General features: G+C 41.8%; 1 protein-coding gene across 1 annotated transcript in view; it reads left to right on the forward strand.

The window, feature by feature from the left end:
• The window catches only part of FRMD4B (FERM domain containing 4B), a 168,610-nt gene that overhangs the window by 16,299 nt on the left and 129,813 nt on the right, over positions 1–22,498 (forward strand). Inside the window, exons 2-4 of the mRNA XM_066616285.1 lie at positions 15,877–15,942; positions 17,302–17,396; positions 20,961–21,053. Of these exons, the coding sequence (XP_066472382.1) occupies positions 15,877–15,942; positions 17,302–17,396; positions 20,961–21,053 (254 nt within the window). The remainder of the gene's footprint in view (positions 1–15,876; positions 15,943–17,301; positions 17,397–20,960; positions 21,054–22,498) is intronic.

Below are 22,498 nucleotides of genomic sequence, written 5' to 3' on the forward strand. Positions count from 1 at the left end.
TGTGTGTGTGTCCCACACACAATCACACAACCAATCGCACAACCTCAGTGATTCTCACACACGCACATCCTCTGCCATGGATGCACCTAGTGGACTTAGGCAAACTACTCTGTCTCACCCTTGGCTCCCCTGCAGCCTATAAGAGGATACTAATACTTCCCTTACAGTGTTGTTGTAAAGGAAGCATCGAGAGCTTCCTGGGTGTGCAGAGCAGTTAACAAAGTGGTGATGTGCACCGCTTTGAGAGTCATTTAACTGAAATGCAGGATAAAAATATTTAAAATAAATGGGAGAGTCCTCTGTTGTCATTGGGTCCTAGAGCCTGCCCTTCTAAGTTAATAGTTGTCCTTCTGTTGTCTCTTTACATTGCTTATTGGCCAATCTTGGCACTGGAAGAATACTAGAATGGAGGTGGAACATTGGTTCGGTTGTGAATGTGACAACCCGCACCCTCATCATGTGACCCATCTCTTTCCCCAGATAGTTTTGTCTATACAAACAATAATACTTTAGATCGGATTTCCCTTGTTTGAGCCTCTGTTTGCCTCTCGACTCTTAGCTGCTGCGTAGGAGTGCTTGTAGCAAATCTCCTGCTCAGCCAGTTCATTTGTTAATACACACAGAAGTAGGGCACAGGATCAGAGGATCACGTAGGAGTAAGTGGGAGAGCATGTTGGGGAAGAAGATAGATATAAGGTGATGCTAGGGAATCTAGGGATTATCTGAGAAGAGGTGATGGCAGCAGATGGAACAAATATGGTGTGGTGTTCTGTTCTCAGTGATTCTCATTGAAGTTGCCATCTAGAGGATGGTGCCTAACTCTGATGTCTCTGAGGCCCAGTTTGCAGTTATATAAATTCAAAAAGGAAGCCTCTAAGATGCAACAAGAAGTTGCTTTAAGTCCGCGCTGGTGACTTCCAGCCTTGTCCACAAAGCCTTCTGAGGTGCAGGGAGGCCACAGTTATTTTAGAGGTTATGCTGATGGAACATAAGGAATGGGATGGGATAAATGAAAGAGAACCCATTTCTTCCTTCCCCTGACACTTTCAGTCCCTCTATCTCTGTAGTGTGGCTCATAATTCCTGAATAGTCCTCAAATGTTTAGTAATCAAGCGATGTGAACATGTGTGAACTGTCCCAGGTAGGGACTTCTGCCTGGCATTGACGAAGCAACTGTATGGATGTGAACACTTCTGTTTGTGCAGAAAACATTTCAGAGCTCTCTGTGTATTAAGAATTTACAAATTTAGATTAAAGCTGTAGGGATAGGTTATTTTGTATTCTGGATTAACCATAGTAAAAGGCAAATTACTCTATTGCAGTGTTTCTCAATCTGTGAGTTGGGACCCACTGGGTGAGTCGTGAGCCAATTTCAGGTGGGTTCCTATTCATTTCAGTTTTTATTTTTAGCATATTAGACTTGCTTCTACCCTGGTATGTGATTGCATTTGGGGAAATGTTACAGATCTGTACTTTCAACAGGCTACTGTGTGTATGCTTTTATCAACGATAGTCAATGGGACTTACTCCTGGGTACTTGTGGGTAGGATTGCAGCCTAGGATTGTTAAAAAGTTTCCTGCTTGATGTTGTCACTTCTGGTCATGACATCACTTCCAGTGGGTCCTGACAGATTCTCATTTTAAAAGGTGGGTCCTGGTGCTAAATGTGTGAGAACCACTGCTCAATTGTAATGGGACATATTAACAGTAACAAACGTTTTCAAACTTAATTGTTGCTTTCCATTCTGTACAAATCTTTAATATCTTGTGCTGCCCAGCTCATGTTGGAAAGCTTTTGTTTCTGAATCTGTAATCAAAGCAACAAACAGTAAGGTCATTTCCTAGAGATTATATGGCAACGGAAGAAGTCTGGGATTGTGCGAGTCTGTTCTCCAAATAGCTTTTTTTTTTAGCAAAACACACAGACAAAGGCTTAGTAGCCACGTTTTTGGTACCTTTTACCCTCAACCCAGCCCTTTAAAAATTGCCGGAGTGCTCCATTTAGAGGTAAGAGAATTTTATATGTGTTTCTTTTGTTGAGCCTCATTAGTCCTGGCTATTGTAAACTGATTTTAAACAGAATGAAATATAACTACAAAGTTAATAACTTTGTTAGAAAGTAGCAAGCTTGGCATCAAGATCTAGTATTTCTGTTGATTACTCTTGTAGGCAATATTATGTTTCCATAGTTTAGATGTATCCAGAGTAAGGACACACATTTCTTTGCTCTGAATATAGTATTATTGCCATTGTAATAGGCATGTTCTTAACTTCCTTGAAAAAATGTTGCATCACATCTGACCCCTTGATAATCCTCAAGCAAAACATAGATTCTGTTTTCACATTTACCAGTTTGCACATCTTACAATGTTAGCCTTTGAAAGATAATGAGTTTCCACAAAGTTCTTGCAAGCAAGGAATGATTTCAAAACCTCCCAATTATTGACAAGATCACTGCCCATTACAGGCAGAGAAACCTTTTTTCAGTTGCAGCCGTTAACGTCTCATGAGTGAGATCTGCTTTTTCTCTGTCCCCGTTTCATCTGATGCAATTCTTGGCACTGGGAAGAGCAACGACAGGCATGGAACTCATTAGCAGCTTTTTTGAAAGGATTTTTTAATGCACTCCCTTATTTTGAGGGTTAATAACCTTGGAAGTCTAGCAACCTAAATCTGTTTGCATACCGCATGCATGTGCGATAGAAAAAAAGGCAAGCTAGTTTATCAAGAAATGCTTACTTGATCAAAAACATAATCCTTATTGAAGGTCTTCTCATCTCTTCAGTACACCAATGGATTATGAACATATGCTGTGGTGTTTCTTTGGTTGCAAGGGAGAAATTGGGAAGGAAAAATCTACCTGTATCTGCCAAAATTTGATATATATGTACAGTAGTAATTGTACATTTAGTCTTAGGCTAAATTCTGTAAAGTCACAAGTGACCATAAACTATGAATTATCTTGTATGAAATACCCAACTACACACGATTGATCTATATAATACACGGTGTATAGTATTATGGTGTCAATTATAGAAATTAGGAAAAAACAAACAAGAACCACTATACCATCAGTTTCTTTAGAGCGAAAAAAGTTTAGTAAAATGCAAGTGATCAGTGCAGAATTCTAACTGCTCTAAGTGTGTAAGAACCAGATGTAGCGAACTAAGTATGGTTTACTATGCAGATGTACATTTATGCAGATGCAAGTTTAAGGGAATCGGCTGAAATTTAGAGACAGTTGCGAAGACAGGAATGCAACTCACTATCTCCCATTCCTTGCTCATCCTGACTGCCTTCCACTAGTAAATATAGCCAGGGCTGCCGCCGCTGTTCCGTTACTATAGGAATTATCCAATCCCATGAGATTACCCAGGAGATTTAGCAACAACTCTATGCAAGACGCTGAAACAAAACACGCTCATGAGCAGTTGATTGGTTACTGTGGCTTGCAGTACAGCTTGCATTGTATGGGATGAGTATGCTATGTGCAAGCTCTAATTAATTTGCAGTATTGCTGCCAAGAAAAGCAGATGCACACAAAGTATTTCACTGTCTCTGTATTTAGAGTTATTTTGTACTGATTGCTCCCTATCAGTTTTCTAATTATATTCTTAACTGTACCATTTGAGGCCTCTGTGTGTGTGATGTTAATTTATTTTCTTTGTGTGTTTGGTTTGCCACAAAACATGGCATCTTGACAATTCCATTTAGGAAAATCCCATCTCTAGTTCTTATGACTACAGATTAAAAACTTGAAGAAATATATCTGGCAAAATTTCAGAAGCTAGATAGGGAGACAAACAGAGTTACATCAGTGGTCCCCAAACTTTCTGACTGGCAGCTCCCTTGACATACTGAGCCAAGTCTGCAACTCGCCCACTAGGACTAAATTGTATGCAACTACAGTTGTATAGGGGGTGGGTTTTTGTGAGGATTCTGTGGCTCCTCAATTGGTTCCATGGCTCCCCAGGGAGCCACAGCTCACAGTTTGGGAACCACTGGGTTACATGCTTGAGCACATAGAGCTAGTATTGGTTTTGAATAATTGCTGAGTATCAAGTTTTTGGTTGGAGGGGGATTCATGAGCATCTTTTCCTCATTCACCACCATTGTGATCTGTTAAACCTAAAGTGAATTTTTTTGATGGGAAAATATAATGGAATTGGTAGCAGAAGAAAATATTAAGCAGGGGCAAGTTGGGCAACAGAAATGGGCAACATATGGCTCATAACCTGTTTGGGAAGGGGGGAGGAATTGAATCCAAAATGTGATTATACATCCTACTTACTATATGTTTTTGCTTGGATGCTTTACATGGTTTCAATCCCTCCTACTAGTATGCCAGTCTGAATCCAGTCTCTTCCCTAAATGACTACCTGTCAATTCCTTTCAGATCCTTCCTCCCTGTCACTCCTGACCCCTTCTAAAACAAAAATCCAACTTTTAAAACTTGGAAGCAGAATAAAAGTTAAGCAGAATAAGCAAATAGAGGCTCTTCATTTTCTTGGCATCATGTTTTGGATCACCTTTGTGTAGAATTTGTGTTTTTATAAAGACTTGAGGATGCAGTATACACATAAACCTGATGAATATACAATGGCACTGTGCCTTCTCCTTTCAGGGTGAGGAATGTTATGCGCCTTTTACCTTGCCAGGGATTTTTTTAAACCCTGGCTCAGCTGGTAGAGATTACTTGAAAGTCAGTTGATGTAATGTAGGAGCCAAGTAATTTTTTTCTCCTTTTTGAAAAACAAACCCTTCTATACAGACAGAAAAAGACTGTAGTAAAATCAAACTAAGCTTTCTCTGAATAGTTTTGAAACTGTCCCAAAGCAGCTCAAAGACTTTGCCAATATTAACACTAGGAAGCCAAAACATCTATGGGAAACCTCAGCAGAAAGGTGTTAGGGCTGTAATGCTGCTTGGTTTGGAGAGAGATGTTGGTCCAGCAGAAGTGAAAGCTCAAAAGACTTCAGCTCCTTGTAGCCAAATTATCCTGTCTTTCACCAATCTCCAGGTCCCAGTCAATTCTTTCTTGCCCACCATGAAGGCTCTGTTCATGTCAGGATTGTCTGGGAATGGGGTTTGAGCCACCAATCAGTATAGAGCTGCTCTTTAGTGCTGTGCCATTCAGGGCTGCAGAGCTGAGAAGGGGCAGTAGTATTCACTTGGGCTCCATCCCCAGTCAGTCCATTGGTTCCTGCTGACCTGGCCTGAGTACAGATATTACCATTCGCATCCTGGCCTTGTTTCTATGGCTCCTTGACCCTGCTCCAGGCACTTCTGATTGTTCCATTGTTGTCTTCTGGCCTATGTGCTTACACTGTGTCATAAGAGTCCAGTTCTTATGTTAGTGCTTTGGTGTGGCTATTTCCATGCCACTATAACAACATGGAATTGCCAATAATGGTGGTTGCCCAGATCAAGAAAATCTTAAATGCTGTAATAATGTGATGAATTGAAACCCTCTTTCTGCAGAGGCCTGAGGCATTAATTACAATGCGTGATGGGCCAAATCCTATTGGGTCTTGGTGCCTGTGGAATGTGGGTTCCACTGGCAGTGACTGCTACAAAACAGCCATAAAGTGTGTTCCAGCAGCACCCCGAGTAGCATGCTGCTGGAGTGCTGGTGGGAAGGCCAGAACCTTTCTGCTAGCATCAGCAGCCCACTGAGACAGATAAAGATGGTGAAGGAGGCAGGGGGAGGAGAAATGGGGCAGGGAGAGGTGAAGATGAGGAGAGGGCCCCATGTGGCTTTTCTGTACCAGTGGAAACCCTCACCATTAGTTACTATCTTTTTTCCCCCAAGGCCAGTGATTTTCCTGGGAAAGGTAAGAACTAGTAAGAATGGTGGAACACCCCCTAAGTTGAGCTGTTCATGTTAATAAAACACTGTGTTTGGAGGCAAGCTGATTGAGACTCGCATATCCTTCATAATAGCACTGTTCCCCCCCCCCCCCCACTGGTATTTAGTGAAATACAACTTCTAAACATGGAGTTTCCATAAAACCAGTGTTCCCAATAACTTTTACAAGTAGGGCGCAGAGCCTGCATGTCCACTGAGTGGGGGCAGCTGAAGAGTGCTGTGATGGAAGCTGCACAGGGCTCCAATTCTAGCCGCATGGCCTTGCAGCTTAGAGGGAACGCTGCATATAACCTCATAGCAAATTACCTGTGACAGACCTATCCTTGGTGAACTTACCTTAAAAAAAAAAAAAGCACCTTTGAAAAGCATTTAATTAAAAATACATTAAAGTACTGCAGTTTAATCTGTCAGTCAGATTTTGTATCTAACAGGATTTTCCATCATTTGCTGCTATACGGCTAAGGTATTATCACAGGTAAAGCTTTAGTTGATGATTATTTTGGATTTTCATAACCTATAACTTGAACGTAATAAATACTTTAGCTAGAATGTATTTAAAAATGGCTTTCTTCTGCTTTCTATTTTGCATTAACAGTATCTGCCCTATGCATGTAAAAGCCACAATCCAAATTAGACTTGGGCATGTTTAAGCCCATTGATTCAATTGGCTTAAATGAGTCTCAATCTGTCTGGGACTGTAATCAAATAATGTAAGCGAGACTGAGGCCCCAATCGTATTGAGGCCTTGCACCACCGGAATGTTTTGGTGGTGCAAGGCGCTTTATGGTGGTACGAAAGCTGGACCACTGTTGCATTCTGCCACAAATGGCAAGAGGCATGGTGTGCATGGCAGTCACCCCAGGAGGCTCCACAGGCACTTGCAAGCTGGCTGTGGGAGTGGGCTGAGGATAGGAAGGGGAGGAACCAGGGCATGTCGGGGAGGAAGGGGGTGGATTCAATGGCAGTCATGTTCACCAGATCTTATTCCCCATTTTTCTGCCCATCCCTCCCCCGTCTGTCCTCGGACTTGGCATCGGTCTGAGGAGACCCATAGACAATCAAGCAGCTTACTAGGGGTATATAAAAAATATCTCCTACAGGCTGTACAGTGGCACCCCCCGTCATAGCAGTCAGTGTAGCCTTCATTGGCATGGCTACATGCTGTAACATGTTGGGGGATAGGATTGGGCAGTCAGTCTTTTAGCATTCAGGGTGTAAACATCTTCTGTGCTCTGATCTTAGCCATGTTGCCTCAGAGGTAAGTCCCACTGGTTTCTTAGGACTACTCCTAAGAAAATATTCATATAATTGCAATTTTAGAAAACAATGTATTTAGTTTTCTTCAGCTCTACCAGTGAATTTATTTATTTAGCAGATTTCTATACCACTTTTCAAAAACGCAAAGCGGTGTACAACAAACACATAGCGATACAAAATCAGAAGCAAATATTAAAATAGAAACCTTAAAAACCATTTTAAATGTCAGAAGAGTGTACAGCAGCATAAATGTTAAGAAGGGGTCCCTAAGGAGTTCTTCCCTCCCCAAATTCCAGGCAAAACAGATGGGTCTTCAAACCTCACCAGAAACCATATACAGTTGTGCGCCGCTTAACGACAGGGATCAGGACTGCGATCCCTGTCAAGTGGTGCTTGATGCAATCCAGACCCTCCACAGAGAAGGGACTGCTCCACTCCCCTCTTTCCGGAGGGTTGTCTCAGCTTCCCAGAGGCAATGCACGTCCTCATGCTGCCTCTGTGGAGCTCAGACTGAGGGAAATGGCGTCTTTTGCATGGCTTCCGGTTTCACGAAGGAAACCCTGCAAGAGACACTGATTGAGACCTCAGTCTGAGCCTTGCAGAGGCAGCACTCGGATGTGCACTGCCACTGGGAGGCTCAGACAGCCCTCTGGAGGGGAGCAGAGCTCCCCTCACTTCTGGAGGGTTGGGGTGTGCACCCCCGATGACCACGCATGGTTATCAGTTTTGCAATCCTGGTGTCAGCCTGAACGTCGCTAAGGTGTGCCCACCTGTACTGAAGAAGCTGCACTCAGTTTTTTGGCAGCTGATTCCAGAGGCGTGGTGCCACAATCAAGAAGGCCCTACACCTTGTTGCCACCCCCTGGCTTCAAATGGCAGCAGTATCCTAAGAAGGTCCTCTCTGATGACCGCAGGGGACCTGCAGGAGAATAAGGGAGAAGATAGTCCTTGAGGTGTTCTGGTCCTATGCCATATAGGACTTTAGTCTTCACCAAAACCTTGAATTGGCTCAGAAAGGAATGGGCGACTAGTGTAGCTACCAGAGTAACTTCATAGTGAATTCCTCACACCGAGCCCCAGTGATCGACCAAGCTGTCACATTCCCATCAACTGCAACTTTCGAACTGTTTTCAGGGGTAGCCCCATGTAGAGTGCATTACAGTAGTCTAACCAAGATGTCACTAGTTCATGGACCACTGTCGCCAGATCCAACTAACACAGGTATGGCTGCAACTGGCACACAAGTCAAAGCTGGTTAAAAGCCCCCCTGACTATAGGTGCCACCTGAATATCCAGGGACAGCTGTGTGTCCAGGAGGTCTCCCAGGCTGTGAACTTGCTTTTTCATAGGGAATTCTACCCTGTCCAGAGCAAGTTGTGAGTCTAATACCTGCGTAGCCGCCTTCTGAATCAGGGGGACCTCTGTCTTGTCCAGATTTAATTTCAGTTTATTAGCCCTCATCCAGGCCCTGACTGCTTCCAGACAGCGCCCCAGAACTTCAATAGCCCCATTAGAACTTGGTGGAAAAGAGAGAGAACTGGGTGTCATTCACATGGTGACACGCATCTCTAAATCCCTGGATGACCTCGCCCAGAGGCTTCAAGTGGATGTTAAGCAACATAGGGGACAATATAGATCCCTGAGGCAACCCACAAGTCAGTGGCCAGGAAGCCGAACAGGTGTCCCCCAGTCTTACCATCTGGGTCCGATATGTCAGGTAGGAGAGGAACCACTGCAAAACAGTGCCTCTGAGCCCCAACCTGGTCAGTCAGTCCAGAAGGCATTTCCAAGGATGCTTTTCACTGTTTCTTCATCACTGTATATCATTTGGTTTTCTTGTTGGGTTCTTGCTGCTGTGAACTCTTCAATTAAGATAAACATCTGAGTTCATTTAGCCAGAAAAGCTTTCTGTGACTTTTTTCCTTCCCTTCCTCCTGTGGTGCCTCAGCTAGCTTCTTCAATAGGGACCAGCATGAGCCCCACGACTATTTCTCAGTATGTCTTCAGAGAAAATTCAGAAAAAAATATATAAGAAATTGGTTCAGTTCAAACAACTGATTGAAATGAACTTTTATCACACCATATCTCCTCCTGCTTCTCCTTGGTAGCCTTTAAACAACATGTTGATGTCATTGTATTGGGCAGTAGAGTGATGAAGTAGGACAGGGGCTGTTTAAGGCACCACTGACATGTGGCTTCAAGCTAGGGATACCAGAAGCCAGGCTGTGATGCCATCCACAAGCCTGACAGATTGAGCTCTGTACATGATCTAGGCCTCAGTACCAGTCTTGTCTTCTGATAGAGTGCATCAGCTGTCTCTAAGGACCACTTTCTGTTAACCAGGACCTGTAAAGCCTTAGATTCAGAATGTGCTCCCCATAGAGCAATCTAGTGATGTCTAGTGTGTATAGAATTGCAGCCTCAGTTTGAGGAGCTTTATCTTATCGTATAATAATTTACAGGATCTTCCTGATAGTGGTGGCCAGGTCATCATAGAATTTGTCTTTGGCTTCTGCTGGAGACAACAGAGTTGGTGCATAAGCACTGATGAGAGTGACAGGTCCTGCTGATGACTGGAGCTGCATGGACAAATTCTTTCACTTCACACAGTAGGTGGGATGATGGATTTCAGTAGGGTATTTCTGACCGCAAAGCCAACACCATGTTCCCTGGTTTCGTTTGGTGATTTTCCTTGCCAGAAGAATGAGAAATTTCTCTCCGTGACAGATCCGGAATCTGGCATCCTCGTCTCTTGAAAGGCGACGATGTCCATCTGCAGTCTGCTCAGCTCCATGTCAATGACAGCTGTTTTGCGTGTGTTGTCTATTTCTTGCAGGTCATCAGAGAAGTCAGGTGTCATTGTCCTTACATTCCAGGTGCCCAGCTTTAGGGCAGGAGTTTTCTGTTTTCTGTTGCATGGTGCAGAGTTGTCGATCCGCTTGTCGGTTTTCACCTTAAACCCCACGCACCCCTTGAGGTTAACAGACCGGATCAGACAGAAAGCTCTTCAACCTCTCCAGACTGAGAGCAAAGTCCAAAGTCCAGCTGAAATGTCTGCGTGACTTCCTCTTTGCCAACGATGCAGCTGTCACTACCCACTCTGCCAGGTCATGGTTCAGAATGTGGACTCACCTCCCTGCATTACAATCTCTGCGCATGAACTGGAGGTTGTCCATGACTTTGTGTACCTTGGCTCAACGATTTCCGACTCTCTTTCTCTCAATACCAAGCTAAACAAATGCATCAGTAAAGCAGCTTCCACATTTTCCAGACTCACAAAGAGAGTCTGGTCCAACAAGAAGCTGATGGAACATACCAAGGTCCAGGTCTACAGAGCTTGCGTCCTGAGTACACTTCTGTACTGCAGCGAGTCATGGACTCTCCGCTCACAACAGGAGAGGAAACTGAACGCTTTCCACATGCGCTGCCTCCGACGCATCCTCGGTATCACCTGGCAGGACAAAGTTCCAAACAACACAGTCCTGGACCGTGCTGGAATCCCTAGCACGTATGCACTGCTGAAACAGAGACGCCTGCGTTGGCTCGGTCATGTCGTGAGAATGGATGATGGCCGGATCCCAAAGGATCTCCTCTATGGAGAACTCATGCAAGGAAAGCACCCTACAGGTAGACCACAGCTGCGATACAAGGACATCTGCAAGAGGGATCTGAAGGCCTTAGGAGTGAACAAGTGGGAAACCCTGGCCTCTGAGCGGCCCGCTTGGAAGCAGGCTGTACAGCATGGCCTCTCCCAGTTTGAAGAGACACTTGGCCAGCAGTCTGAGGCAAAGAAGGAAGGCCCATAGCCAGGGAGACAGACCAGGGACAGACTGCACTTGCTCCCAGTGTGGAAGGAATTGTCACTCCTGAATCGGCCTTTTCAGCCATACTAGGCGCTGTTCCAGAACCACCATTCAGAGCACGATACCATAGTCTTTCGAGACTGAAGGTTGCCAACAACATAATAATTTGATTGCATAATTGTTCCCCTTCCCATTACTCATGCCTTTGGGAACCCAACCTCCTGCATGTCTCGAGTAACACTTGAACTTTAAAAAAAAATTGAACCTCTTGTATGTGTTGGACTATTTTGCTTGCCACTTTTAGGAACGACTTATGCCTGCCCTGAGCTGTACTACCTGTCTTTAACGCCCTGGAATCAGGACAGTCAGTACTCCCTGTGGTTCTGAAATTTGATCTCTGCTGGGCCCTGGTATTCCTGAGCACGATATCATGTCAAGTATCTTCAAAGAAATGTTACTGGGGGGCAAAGCTGGTTGAAGCTGTTGTGTTGTCTGAAACTACCTCATCCTCCATGTTGCTTTGCCCCACCAACCTGCACACTGCTTACCGTGCATGCTTTTTGTTTTATGCTACATTTAGCAAACCCATGTAGTGGAAAGAGCAAGGTAAAGGACCCAGCTCCATCAGGGGGAATGGGGGAAGGCTGGGGGAAGGCAGCAGGTAACTGTCAGTCTGCTACCTGATGCAGATGTCATTGTTTGTTTGTGTCACGGATTGGTCAGCCATACTGGTGAGATATGGAAAGGGCTGAGATAGCTATGTGTTTATGAAAAATCTGTTGTTTGGGGCTCAGTTTAGTTGAGTTGTTTCAAACCAACATACAGTGCGATTTTTGTTTGGGGATTATTGTGTTGACTAGGATCTTCTGTTTTGTGCTGAATAGTGTCTTAGGGCAGACACTGGCAAATTCGCAATTTTTTTTTTTGTAAATTGGCAACCTGCATGCTAGCCTACTTAGCATCATTTGAGAACAAATTTTGCTTTATTAACTGAAGGCTTCTTTCTTTGGTATGTATCCCTCATCCTCTGACTGAAAAGTGGGTTCTAGCCTGAAGATAGTAACAGGACAATCTTGTCCGTGTGTCATCGGAAGCAAGTCTCATTGAGCTCACTGGGGCTTACTTCTGGGTAAGTGTTATAGGATTGCTGTGAGATTCTCTGCTGATTTTTCTTTACTACTGCCTGCTGGTAGAACCTGGATTGTGTTACTCTCTGCTATAGTGAGATGGACATTCACTCCTTTTTTGCAATATCAGCACAACTCCACACAGATACTCTTCCTTTTCAATTAAGTGTGAATTAACATGGGTTTATGTTCATTCATCTGGGGTAACGGGATTACGCTAATACGCTATAAACCATTCTTAAAGCAGGGGGACATTCTACAAGAAGCTTAACTGGTTTAACTAAATGGCTGGAGGAATGGGGGAGAATCCTCTTGGATAATTTAAAAAAGAAAGAAATTTCTACTGTAATATTGTATGGTTTCCTACCAGCATTTGAACATTTAAAATAGGGATAATACAGGATCCTTCCCCCTCAAACACACAAACCCTTTGAGCTGTGTGGGAAAGAATGCTGATAAAATTAGCTCCTACATGATATGTTCTCGGTTTAGTTACTTTAATTTTGTTTCAAGACTGCAACATGACCACACACATGCAGAGGGATGAGCCATTTGTTTTCTAGCATTCTTTTTAAAATCCCAAAACAGTCCTATTCACAGGGCAGAGTGGTGGTTGTAAGTTGTCTTATGCTGATTCAGACACTGTGTCTATTAGTACTGTCAGATCAGTATTGTCTTGAGGATTTTGGAAATAAAACATCTCCAACCCTGCTTGCAGGGATTGTGATGCCTGGGACCTTATATATGAAAAAATGTGTCTTTCATTATGGAAAGCTATGGCCCTTCTCCAAATGCAACATTTAATAGTCTGTCTTAATGTCATTACATATGGTAGTGCTGGTAGGTTAATTTGAATTATAGTTGCAGACAAGTATTCTGAGTAGCCTACTAAATATATGTTCACGGAAAAAGTAAAAACAGACATAGGTGCAAATTCTCAGCTCTGCTCTAAATATAAACACATTACGTAGTGGAAACAGTAAATTTCATTTGAATTTTTGGTGGTATTCCTATGTCTGAAAGCTTGACTTAAACTTTTCTGTGTCTGAAGTCTGCCATGTGCATTATTTTGCAAGAAGCTATTACTGTATTGTGTAGCTTGGGCTCTTATTACTTTCCTGCTTCTCTTACTGGTCAAAATACGTTTAGAAGTGATCACCTTTCATTCATGTGCTCAGGGGGAAGGGAGGGATCCGCTGGAGAGAGAAGGATTGATGGATTGTCAGCCAGCCTCTCTCTCTCTCTCTCTCTCTCTCTCTCTCTCTCTCATATTAAGGAGCTATTGTTAAAGGACTGTTCAGTTTTTTAAACTGATTTTAAAGGGGTGCATTTTTCCCCTTCTCCAGGGATCAGCATATTCCGTCTCATTTGCAGTGGCCATTCCTGTTGAGTCAAATCCGTGTATAAAAAATCCGTGTATAAATAGGCTGTACCTGTACTGTATATAATGTTTCAAATGTGATAAGTGGGTTCGTCCTAAATGTGGCATCTCCAAAATGTAGAGTTGATGGACTTTTTATGATGAAAGCAATTGCTTCTATTTTCTCAATTCATCAAGACTGAAATGGATGTGAGCTTAGTTTAAAAAAAACAAGTGAAAAGTATATTTGAGTTATCTAACTCAAATTATATCCTGAAATTACATATACATTTTGCTTTAAATTACAGATACATCTTGCTTTCAAAATACTGCGGGAGGATTTCACCCTTATTTATGCACCTTCTTTGGGTGCATTAACATTATAATAAGAGAGGGTGACAGATGTAGTTTGCCAAACCAAATGGGTTCCCATCTCTTGAAAGTAGAATTGTAGTTCCTATGAAGAAAATGCAATGCTGTTTTGTGTATATCCTCTTTAAATACCTCCTTGGTACAAACCTATTCTGTATTTAGACATGCAGGTTTGTCCCTGTTTTTTATTTGCTCAGTTAGGTTTATTTTTTTTCTGGAGGTTTCCTGTTTATACAGCATCTAAATATGTTGGGTGTATAACTGGATGACACTGTGGAGTCTAAAAATATAACTTCTAACAGCATGGTTTGAGTGAAGAGGATGCTGTTCCTGGGAAGGAATAGTAAAAATATCCTGAAGGTTTTACTCCAAACAAGTCTAATGTTACAGAGGGAATCAGAAGTTGTGCTCTTTTTCACTTTTCTCAGTTAGTCATGCTGCAGTAAACATTTTTAATTGTATCACTTCATTTGTCGAACTCCTGTGTACAAATCATTTGTCTTGGCAGCTGAATGAATCTTACAGTTTTGTGCATTGTACAGTTTTGGTTTTTGTAAAAGTTCAAGAACAGGACCTTTTGTCTTGTCCATTAGCACAGGAAGGAGGGAAGAATTATGATATGGTTCATTTTGATCCTCAGAGGATTCTTTCTGAGGCTGTTCTCAGTAGCCCACCAGCTCAGTCAGCCATAGTTAAAACAGGTTCTTGGTGAGCAAAGTTGTATTCTTTATCGCCCTTATCTGTGGGCTAAAAAACGTTCACTTCTTTCCTTGTGTAATAATTTCAATACCCTTGTGTTGAAATTTGAAAGTAGCTTTGGATTCTCCTGGAAATGAGGACCTTACAATCTGTTCTTAATCATGTGGGTCAGTCAGATTGAAGTTACAAATCCATTTCAGTTCTCTTTAACATAAGAAAAGCCCTTCTGGATCAGGCCCAGTCCCCATCTAGTCCAGCTGCCTGTAACTCACAGCAGCCTGCCAGATGCCTCAGGGAGCACACAAGACCACAAGATACTTCCATCTCACTGCCACTCCCCTGCATCTGGCATTCTATTTACCCTTGCACCCTCTGAAGAAGACGCCAGACTGCAGCTTGGGTTTAACTTGGGCCACTTTATTAAACACAAAGGACCAATTTTTAATGCATGAAACCTACTGAACATACCTTCCCTCCATCACCAGTCTGGGGTAGGCAAAAAAAAAACCCTTAAGACCTGTGCATGTGGATCCTTTTCACTGAATCTAATGAGACTTAGGCTGCAATCCTAAAACTGTAATCCACACTTACCTGGGAGTAAACCCCACTGATTATAATGGGACTTACTTCTGAGCATACTTATATAGGATTGGGCTCTCACTCAAGTCAATGTGCATAGGGTTGCAAATTTGGTTTGTGTGTATTAAGTATTTGATGATGGAAGCCTTCATAGTAATGCTGTGGACATGGACAGATGTACTGTTGCAGCCTGATTTTGTGTAGTAATTCCCACTGATAACACAGGCCAACAAACATTTTGCTTCCTTAAACGTTACACCAATTCCTGGGTATATTCGGGATGCTGATTCCAAAAATGGCATCCGTTTTGCCCTATCACGTCTAATTTTGGAGACATGACATAGCCTTTTAGTGAATGGTTCAAGCAGTTTCCTCATGAGGAAGCCTACACCCTGGCTTCCTCATGAGGAAGCTGCTTGAACCATTCACTAATGAGGCTATACTATATCTCCAAAACTAGATGTGATAGGGCAAAACGGATGCCATTTTTGGAATCAGCACCCCAAATTCATATCAAACCACCATAAAGTTTAGGAAAAACTTTTCTGACCCTCAGTTTTGTAGGCCTGTGTAATGTATGGGGTATGCTCCCAGAGAAGTATGCCTAGGGTGGCAGTTTTACTTTTCTAGGCTGGGCTGTGTTTTCCTTAACCACTATCTATTTAAATTCTCCACATACTGTAAAGTGACACATTCATTCCAGTTAGGAATAGACTTTGGATCCAAAAAAAAGAGAATTAACACACCTCATAATTAAGTCACTCAAACCACTAAAGTACAGCTATGAATGATATGCCTTTTGCTTTGCAGATGGCAGAAGGGAGACACTGCCAAATACAGCTTTTGGATGACAGGAAGTTGGAGCTGCTGGTTCAGGTGAGACCCCCCCCCCCCAACTAAGCATTTCTATCATCATATCATAATATTATTCTAGTGTTGCTTTATTCAAAATTCATCCTCGTCAGTTTGCTTCAAGATCCATTCTCATCAGTTTGCTATCACTGACTTCAGGAGAGCACTTCTGTTTTAAAAACTGTGGATGCTCAGATATGAACAGAGCATGAGTGAGCAACTCACTGTTTTAGAGTTCAGGTTCACATTGGGTGCTGCATGAAGAATCTTCTTTGATGTTTTCAGATACCAATTTTGTATTGCTTTTAGTCCTCAGCCCTAGGAGGTAGTTTTAAGCAACTTGTTTTAAAACTTGCAATGCACAATAGACACGCGTTACAGGGAGTTTGAGAGTCCAACCTAGTTCAGATCCTCCTGATATAAGGGAAACATATAACCTGTTTGGACATAAATTTAACATAGTTGTCTTTGGGCCCCATTGTATGATTCTATACCACAGTGGAGTTGATGGGAATACTCCAATTATATGAGCAGAACCAACTGCATAGGTCTTTGCCAGATCAGAACCTTGGGTAGAAAAGGCATGGCCATGTGGTTCATGGTATCATGGTGTACAAGGCACACTTTGAGAAAGGGTTAAATGGTTCTGTTTTTCTGGGGGGGGGGAGCGTGAACCATTCTATTGCAAAAACCAAATATCTTTAAGAGGTTTAAATTATAGCCAAGATTCCCTTAGCTGAGGTATAGAGAGAGCTGGTGCAATATATCAGCTAGAAGCAGGGGCTAGGAACTGTATGTTGCCCGGTTCAAATCTCAGCATGGCCTCATACTTTTGCTGGATGATCTCAGTAGTAACCTTCTCTCTCTCTCTCTCTCTCAGCATTCTGCCCCTCTTTCATAATAATGTAATACTTGTCTACAGTACATTATAAGAATACAGAGATAATTGTTATTGTATCATATTGTACAGAAAGCACTTTCTAATGTAAAGTATTTCACTTGTCACGCAAGTGGATGCAGAACGAGAGAGCTCTATATGTAACAGGGATTAAAATAAAATTGTTTACTCAGGGAAGCAAGAAGTTATTGGAGTGAAAGCAAAAGTAAAAGCAATTTCCATTTGTGTGTCTGCTCCTGATAACATTGCTAGGATATGAACAGCATTTTTGTATAGTGGACCCTTGGTTTAATGGACTAATTAGGAGAAAGGGTGTTAATGCTGAAAGCTCATCCAGTCTGAATGCATTGAAACAAGTGGGACCATGCACATCAGAAAATGTCTGATGTTTACAAACTCGGTCAATTCAAGGGTTAACTGTATGTGTTATGTATGGAAATTGATTGACGCTCAGCCACATATAAGCAAGACGTTTTTTTTCCTAGCCTAAACTTCTGTCCCGGGAGCTGTTGGATCTGGTGGCATCACATTTTAACCTCAAGGAAAAAGAATATTTTGGGTTAACATTTATAGATGATACGTAAGTATATACAAGTATTTTTGAAATGTTTTGACTAGAATCATATGTAAGTGCTTTTAGGTACTGTGGGCTTCCCCAGCCTGTCCTGGAGTTGCACAAGGCTCCATGTGCTCCAGGTGGGGGGGGGGGGAATTTGTGTGTGCTCAAGGCTCGGGGCAAGGGAGGTCCGCAACTATGAGAGATATTGGGGATGTGACCAAGGTCTAAATATGAAATTCAATTATGTTTCATATACACCTTATACACATAGCCTGAATGCAATTTTATACAATATTTTTAATAATTTTGTGCATTTTGTGTGATCTCGCCCATGAGCTCAGGTGTGGAATGTTCCATTTGTTGCATTATGTCAGCATTTTTAAATGTTGTGGTTTTTGGAATATTTTGGATTTCAGAATTCCAGATAAGCGATGCCCAACCTGTATTTGGATCTCTGCAATTGAGGGGAGGGAATAGTAACTGGAAGGTGCAGTTTGCAGCAGGTTTACTATCCTTGCCTGCCTTTTCCCTGCTCCAGGTTTCCACCTCAAATTTGTAGTTGTCAGGATTTTGTTACATATGTGCGCATGTAATATGCCTGCTTGCTATGAGAGTTCTGAATTTCTTGTGGCATGTTTTCCCAGTTGTGTACTATTATCTCTGCTATGTTAACATTCTCTGAAGATTTCTGTAATGTCATCAGTATATTTTTAGGTGCTCCCAATTGGGGAAGTCTTCTTGGAAAAGAGATTTTTTTTTTCTGCTTTTGTGTTTCCATAATTTAAAAAGTGCTCAAACACCTTTTGGGGATTCTGTTTTTCCCCACAGAACCTTCCAATGACCATATTATTATCATCATCATCATCATCTTAGCAGCATTTCCACCCAATAATCCTATCAAAACTGCTTCTTGCATTTTACAGAAATGTCCTTCAATACAAAGCAGCTATTTAATACATTTGAGAGATCTTGAAAACAACCATCAATACTGTTCTGTTTAATGGAGGTTTGAGATTGTAACCTCCAGAGGGCAGTCAAGCCTTCTTCTATTGGAACAATTCCCCAAGTTTGCTAAATGAGTTCATATGGTAGCAGCAAAATGTAGCCCTGAGTTTCTTTCTTGCAAAACTCACAGAGCAAGCTCTGCATGTGGCAAGGACTGCATGACAGAAATCTTGTTTAGACTGTGACCTGAAAAATATTAATGTGCAGTACTGTATTTTGCTTATGCTGTTCCTCTTCAGTGACTTTTCTTCTACACAGATTCTATCATAAATCCATTGTAAAATTCAGCTGTGAAAGGGCAAAATAATGCTTGGTTTGCAACTTAAAAAATTCTTTTTGGAAACGAGCTTTTTTTCTTCTGCAAATTTAATTTAGTCATGCAACTGAGGTTCAAATTCTTAAAGAAGTGCACCAATTCTTTTTGAGGCATTATGTTGAGTCCTAGAGAAAAAACAGGTCTATTCGAGTTTACATTGCCTGACAATTTGTTTCCTTTGAGTTTGGTTACTAATGTGGTTGTCTTGAGACTGGAAAAAAAATGAGAGTTATAATCCCAAAACATCCAATATAGTTGGTATAATCTTGATGCAGGCTACCTAAGTTTGGAGTTTCATATGACTGTAAAGGTAAAAATAACGTGTTACCAGCGTTAAATTAAAAAAGTAAAGAGTCAGTAGAAACAGGCTATAGACAGGGCTGATTGGGTAGCGCCTGTGTTCTCACAAGAAAAGTCCCCTGAATCCCTGAAACAGTTCTATTACTGTGAAAATAATTACATTTTTTAAAAATATGGCAAAGGATGATTAAATATATGTGTGCATACTTTTTCAATAAAAGCAGGAAGTCCACCTGAAGTTTGGGGGCAAGACTTGCTACTGAACCAGAGTTTATTCAGTTGGCATGCACATCTACAATACTTTGCAGTATAAATAATAGAAATGAAACATGCCTACATGACATGGGAAGGTTCTCTTTTTATATACAGTAATGGCTTGAATCCTAAGTTTCTCTTCTGGGAACAGAAGGCAATTCCACTCATGGGGGAGAAGTGTGGTTTTAGCTGATCTTTTAATTCTGCAGACTCCTTGTACCCTCTGCAATCCTATTCTGGCAGAGCCCCCTTGGAATAGATGCTTGGCAGGCACGGAAGGCTGCTGTGTTTAGGAGAAGATGGGGAAATTTTGATTCTGGGAACTTCCTTAGAATGCAAGCTTATGTCTAATTTTACCCTTATTTGGCCAGAAGATTATCAGAAAAGTTCTGTGTAGTATAACTCACTCATCCATAGCGGGTTGCCTTTCACAGCTGATCTTTAGCTTTATTTCAATTTCTGATTAACATCCATACCCATTAATTTTGTGACTGAAGATTCTGGATCTAGACCAATATATTCCTAAGGAATGAGGCAACTATGGATAAAGCATAAGCTTGTTGAGAAAAGGGAGCACTAATGTAATTCATAAAACCCAGATTTGAAGTGAATTATATTTTATTAGGCTCCATACAGATCTGCACAATGTTGAAAATTAGATGAAATACCTTTGAACGAATATGGACTGTCAGAGTACTTTGAAGTGGTTCAGTGACTGCTTTACTGTGTGTGCAGATTCGATATAATTTTTTTAAGTTACCGAACCTTCATAAGGCTTGAGAGTGAGTTGGGAATGATATAATTAAATTCACTATAAAGCCAGGACTGGCGTATTAGGTGCCCAGGAAGTTACCTTGTACCAAGTCCATTCATTCAGCCTTCTGTAGGATTTCAGAGATGAGTCTTCCCCCCCCCACCCGCAACTGTACCTAGAAATGTAAGAGATTACACTTGGGACCTTCTCTGTACGAGCACATGCTCTATCACTGTGCTACAGCCCTATCTTCTATCCTGCCTTTAATGAAGTAAAGCAATTGTGCTTTCATTTGTACCACATACCCAAATCCTTTCATGTAGCCCTTAGAATCTGTGACAATTTTGAATCTGTGATAAGTTTGGGCTAACTTCCAACGTCTTTCCCATCGGCTGAGTCAATCATGTACGTGTCAACTGCTGTCTCCTAGACTTGCTTTTGGCACCTGATCTTACAACCCCACTTCAATCCATCATGGATTACAAGTCCTTGATTTTTGTTAGTTGGCCCTGAGAAAAGAAGGCATGGCTTTTTCAGGTGTTCTTTCAGATGTGTGTTTGTGTAAAATAACACCATCTTGATTGGTTGGGTTGAAGGAATTTGGAAACAGCTTGATGGTATCAGAACACCAATATGGGCAACCAGTTTTCTTTCTCACTTGAATTGTTATGCCCTTGGATGATGTGCTCCACTATTCTGAACTGAATCTCTTAGGGCGCAATCCTAACCCCTTAAGTCAGTGCTTTCCAGCACTGACATAAAGGGCAATGCAGCTCTAAGGTGAGGGAACAAATCTTCCCTTACTTTGAGGAGGTCTCTGTGTGTGACACCCAACTGCAGGATGCAGCACACGTCCTACTGGCACCACTATGCCAATGCTGGAAAGCACTGACATAAGGGGTTAGGATTACACCCTTATTCTTTTACATCACTAATTGTGTATGTGTTGTTTCAGTGGGCAAAATATCTGGCTACAATTGGATCACAGAGTTCTGGATCATGACTTGCCAAAGAAACCTGGTCCAGCAACTTTGTATTTTGCAGTCAGGTGAGTGGTGATTTTATAGAAATACAATATTGAATAAATTGTTTTATTTTAGTTACTTTATTTAACTTTTTGGTTTGTTCTGCTGGCAGGAATGGAATTTTAAATGCTGTTTACTACATTTCTATTTTTAGCCATTAATGTTTTGTTGTGGTATTATGAACTTGCATGCCGTCTTGGGCATCCTAGTAACTGGGTGGAAAGAAGCAGGATATAAATACTTTAAATTGGTGGTTCTAAAACTTTGTAGCACCGGGACCTACTTTCTAGAATGACAGTCTGTTGCAGCCTTCCGGAAGTGATGTCATTGAACTGGAAGTGATGTCTTGACCAGAAGTGACATAATCAAGCAGGAAAATTAAATCCCTATACCACAAAATCAAATCAAGTAAATTAAAAGTTTACAAAAACTATAAGTTCAAAAAATTATTTAAAATAAAGAACCACCTTCCTAACTCTTCAAAGCTTGCTAATTCATTAAAAAACAAAAACGCTTGCTAATCTATTTTTTAAAAAATTTCCCAGACATCTTAAAGGTTGCAATCCTATCCACATTTACCAAGGAGCAAGCCCCATTCACTATCACTGTTAAAAATTACATACATAGTAGCCTCTTAAAAGTACAGATCTGTAACATTTCCCCAAATACATTCACATACCATAGTAGCATCAAGTCTAATACAGGCATGCCCCATATCCACAAGGATTCTGGAACCCTCTGCGGTTAAATGAAACTACAGATATGGGCAACTACCACTCTCTACCCTCTGGAGGTGAGGAAAGCTCCGCTCCCCTTATCTCTGGGGGTCTTCTGAACTCAGCAGAGGCCATGGACGGACGTCAGCGGCCTCTCCTGGGCTTGGACTGAGCTTTTTTGTTTAAAAAAAAACACAACCTCTGGTTTCATGTAGAAACTGGAAGTGACTTTCCTAATCCCTTATAAGGCATTAAAAACAGAAAGGCTCAATCTGAGTACAGCAGAGGTGGCAGACGGGCGCCCACAGCTTCTGCTGGACTCAGAGGACCTTCTGGAGGCAAGGAGAGCGGAGCATGGAGTGGGGGAGGGCATGGACCCAATCTGCAGACATGGGATCTGCAGATACTGGTGCCCCCTGTAGATTAAAAAATAAATTACACATTGAAATGGATGGGAACCCACCTGAAATTGGCTCACAATCCACCTAGTGATTCCCAACCCACAGTTCAAGAAACACTGATTTAAATAAATTGGCAATATGGAATTTGAAAATTGTCCTTGGTTCAGAACTCTTTTTTGAGTTAATTAAACTCACAAGCTGTCTGTTCATCTGAGCTTTTTTTAAAAAAAACAAAAACATAATACAGTACAGGATGTAAGAGCAGCTGGGTTGCATTCACATCCCTATCACTACCTAACACAATCTGCCTTGTCATGTTCCGATCCTTTATTTAAACTCAATATGACTACT

Source organism: Tiliqua scincoides, chromosome 2 (assembly GCF_035046505.1).
Source record: "Tiliqua scincoides isolate rTilSci1 chromosome 2, rTilSci1.hap2, whole genome shotgun sequence".
Lineage (NCBI taxonomy): Eukaryota > Metazoa > Chordata > Lepidosauria > Squamata > Scincidae > Tiliqua > Tiliqua scincoides.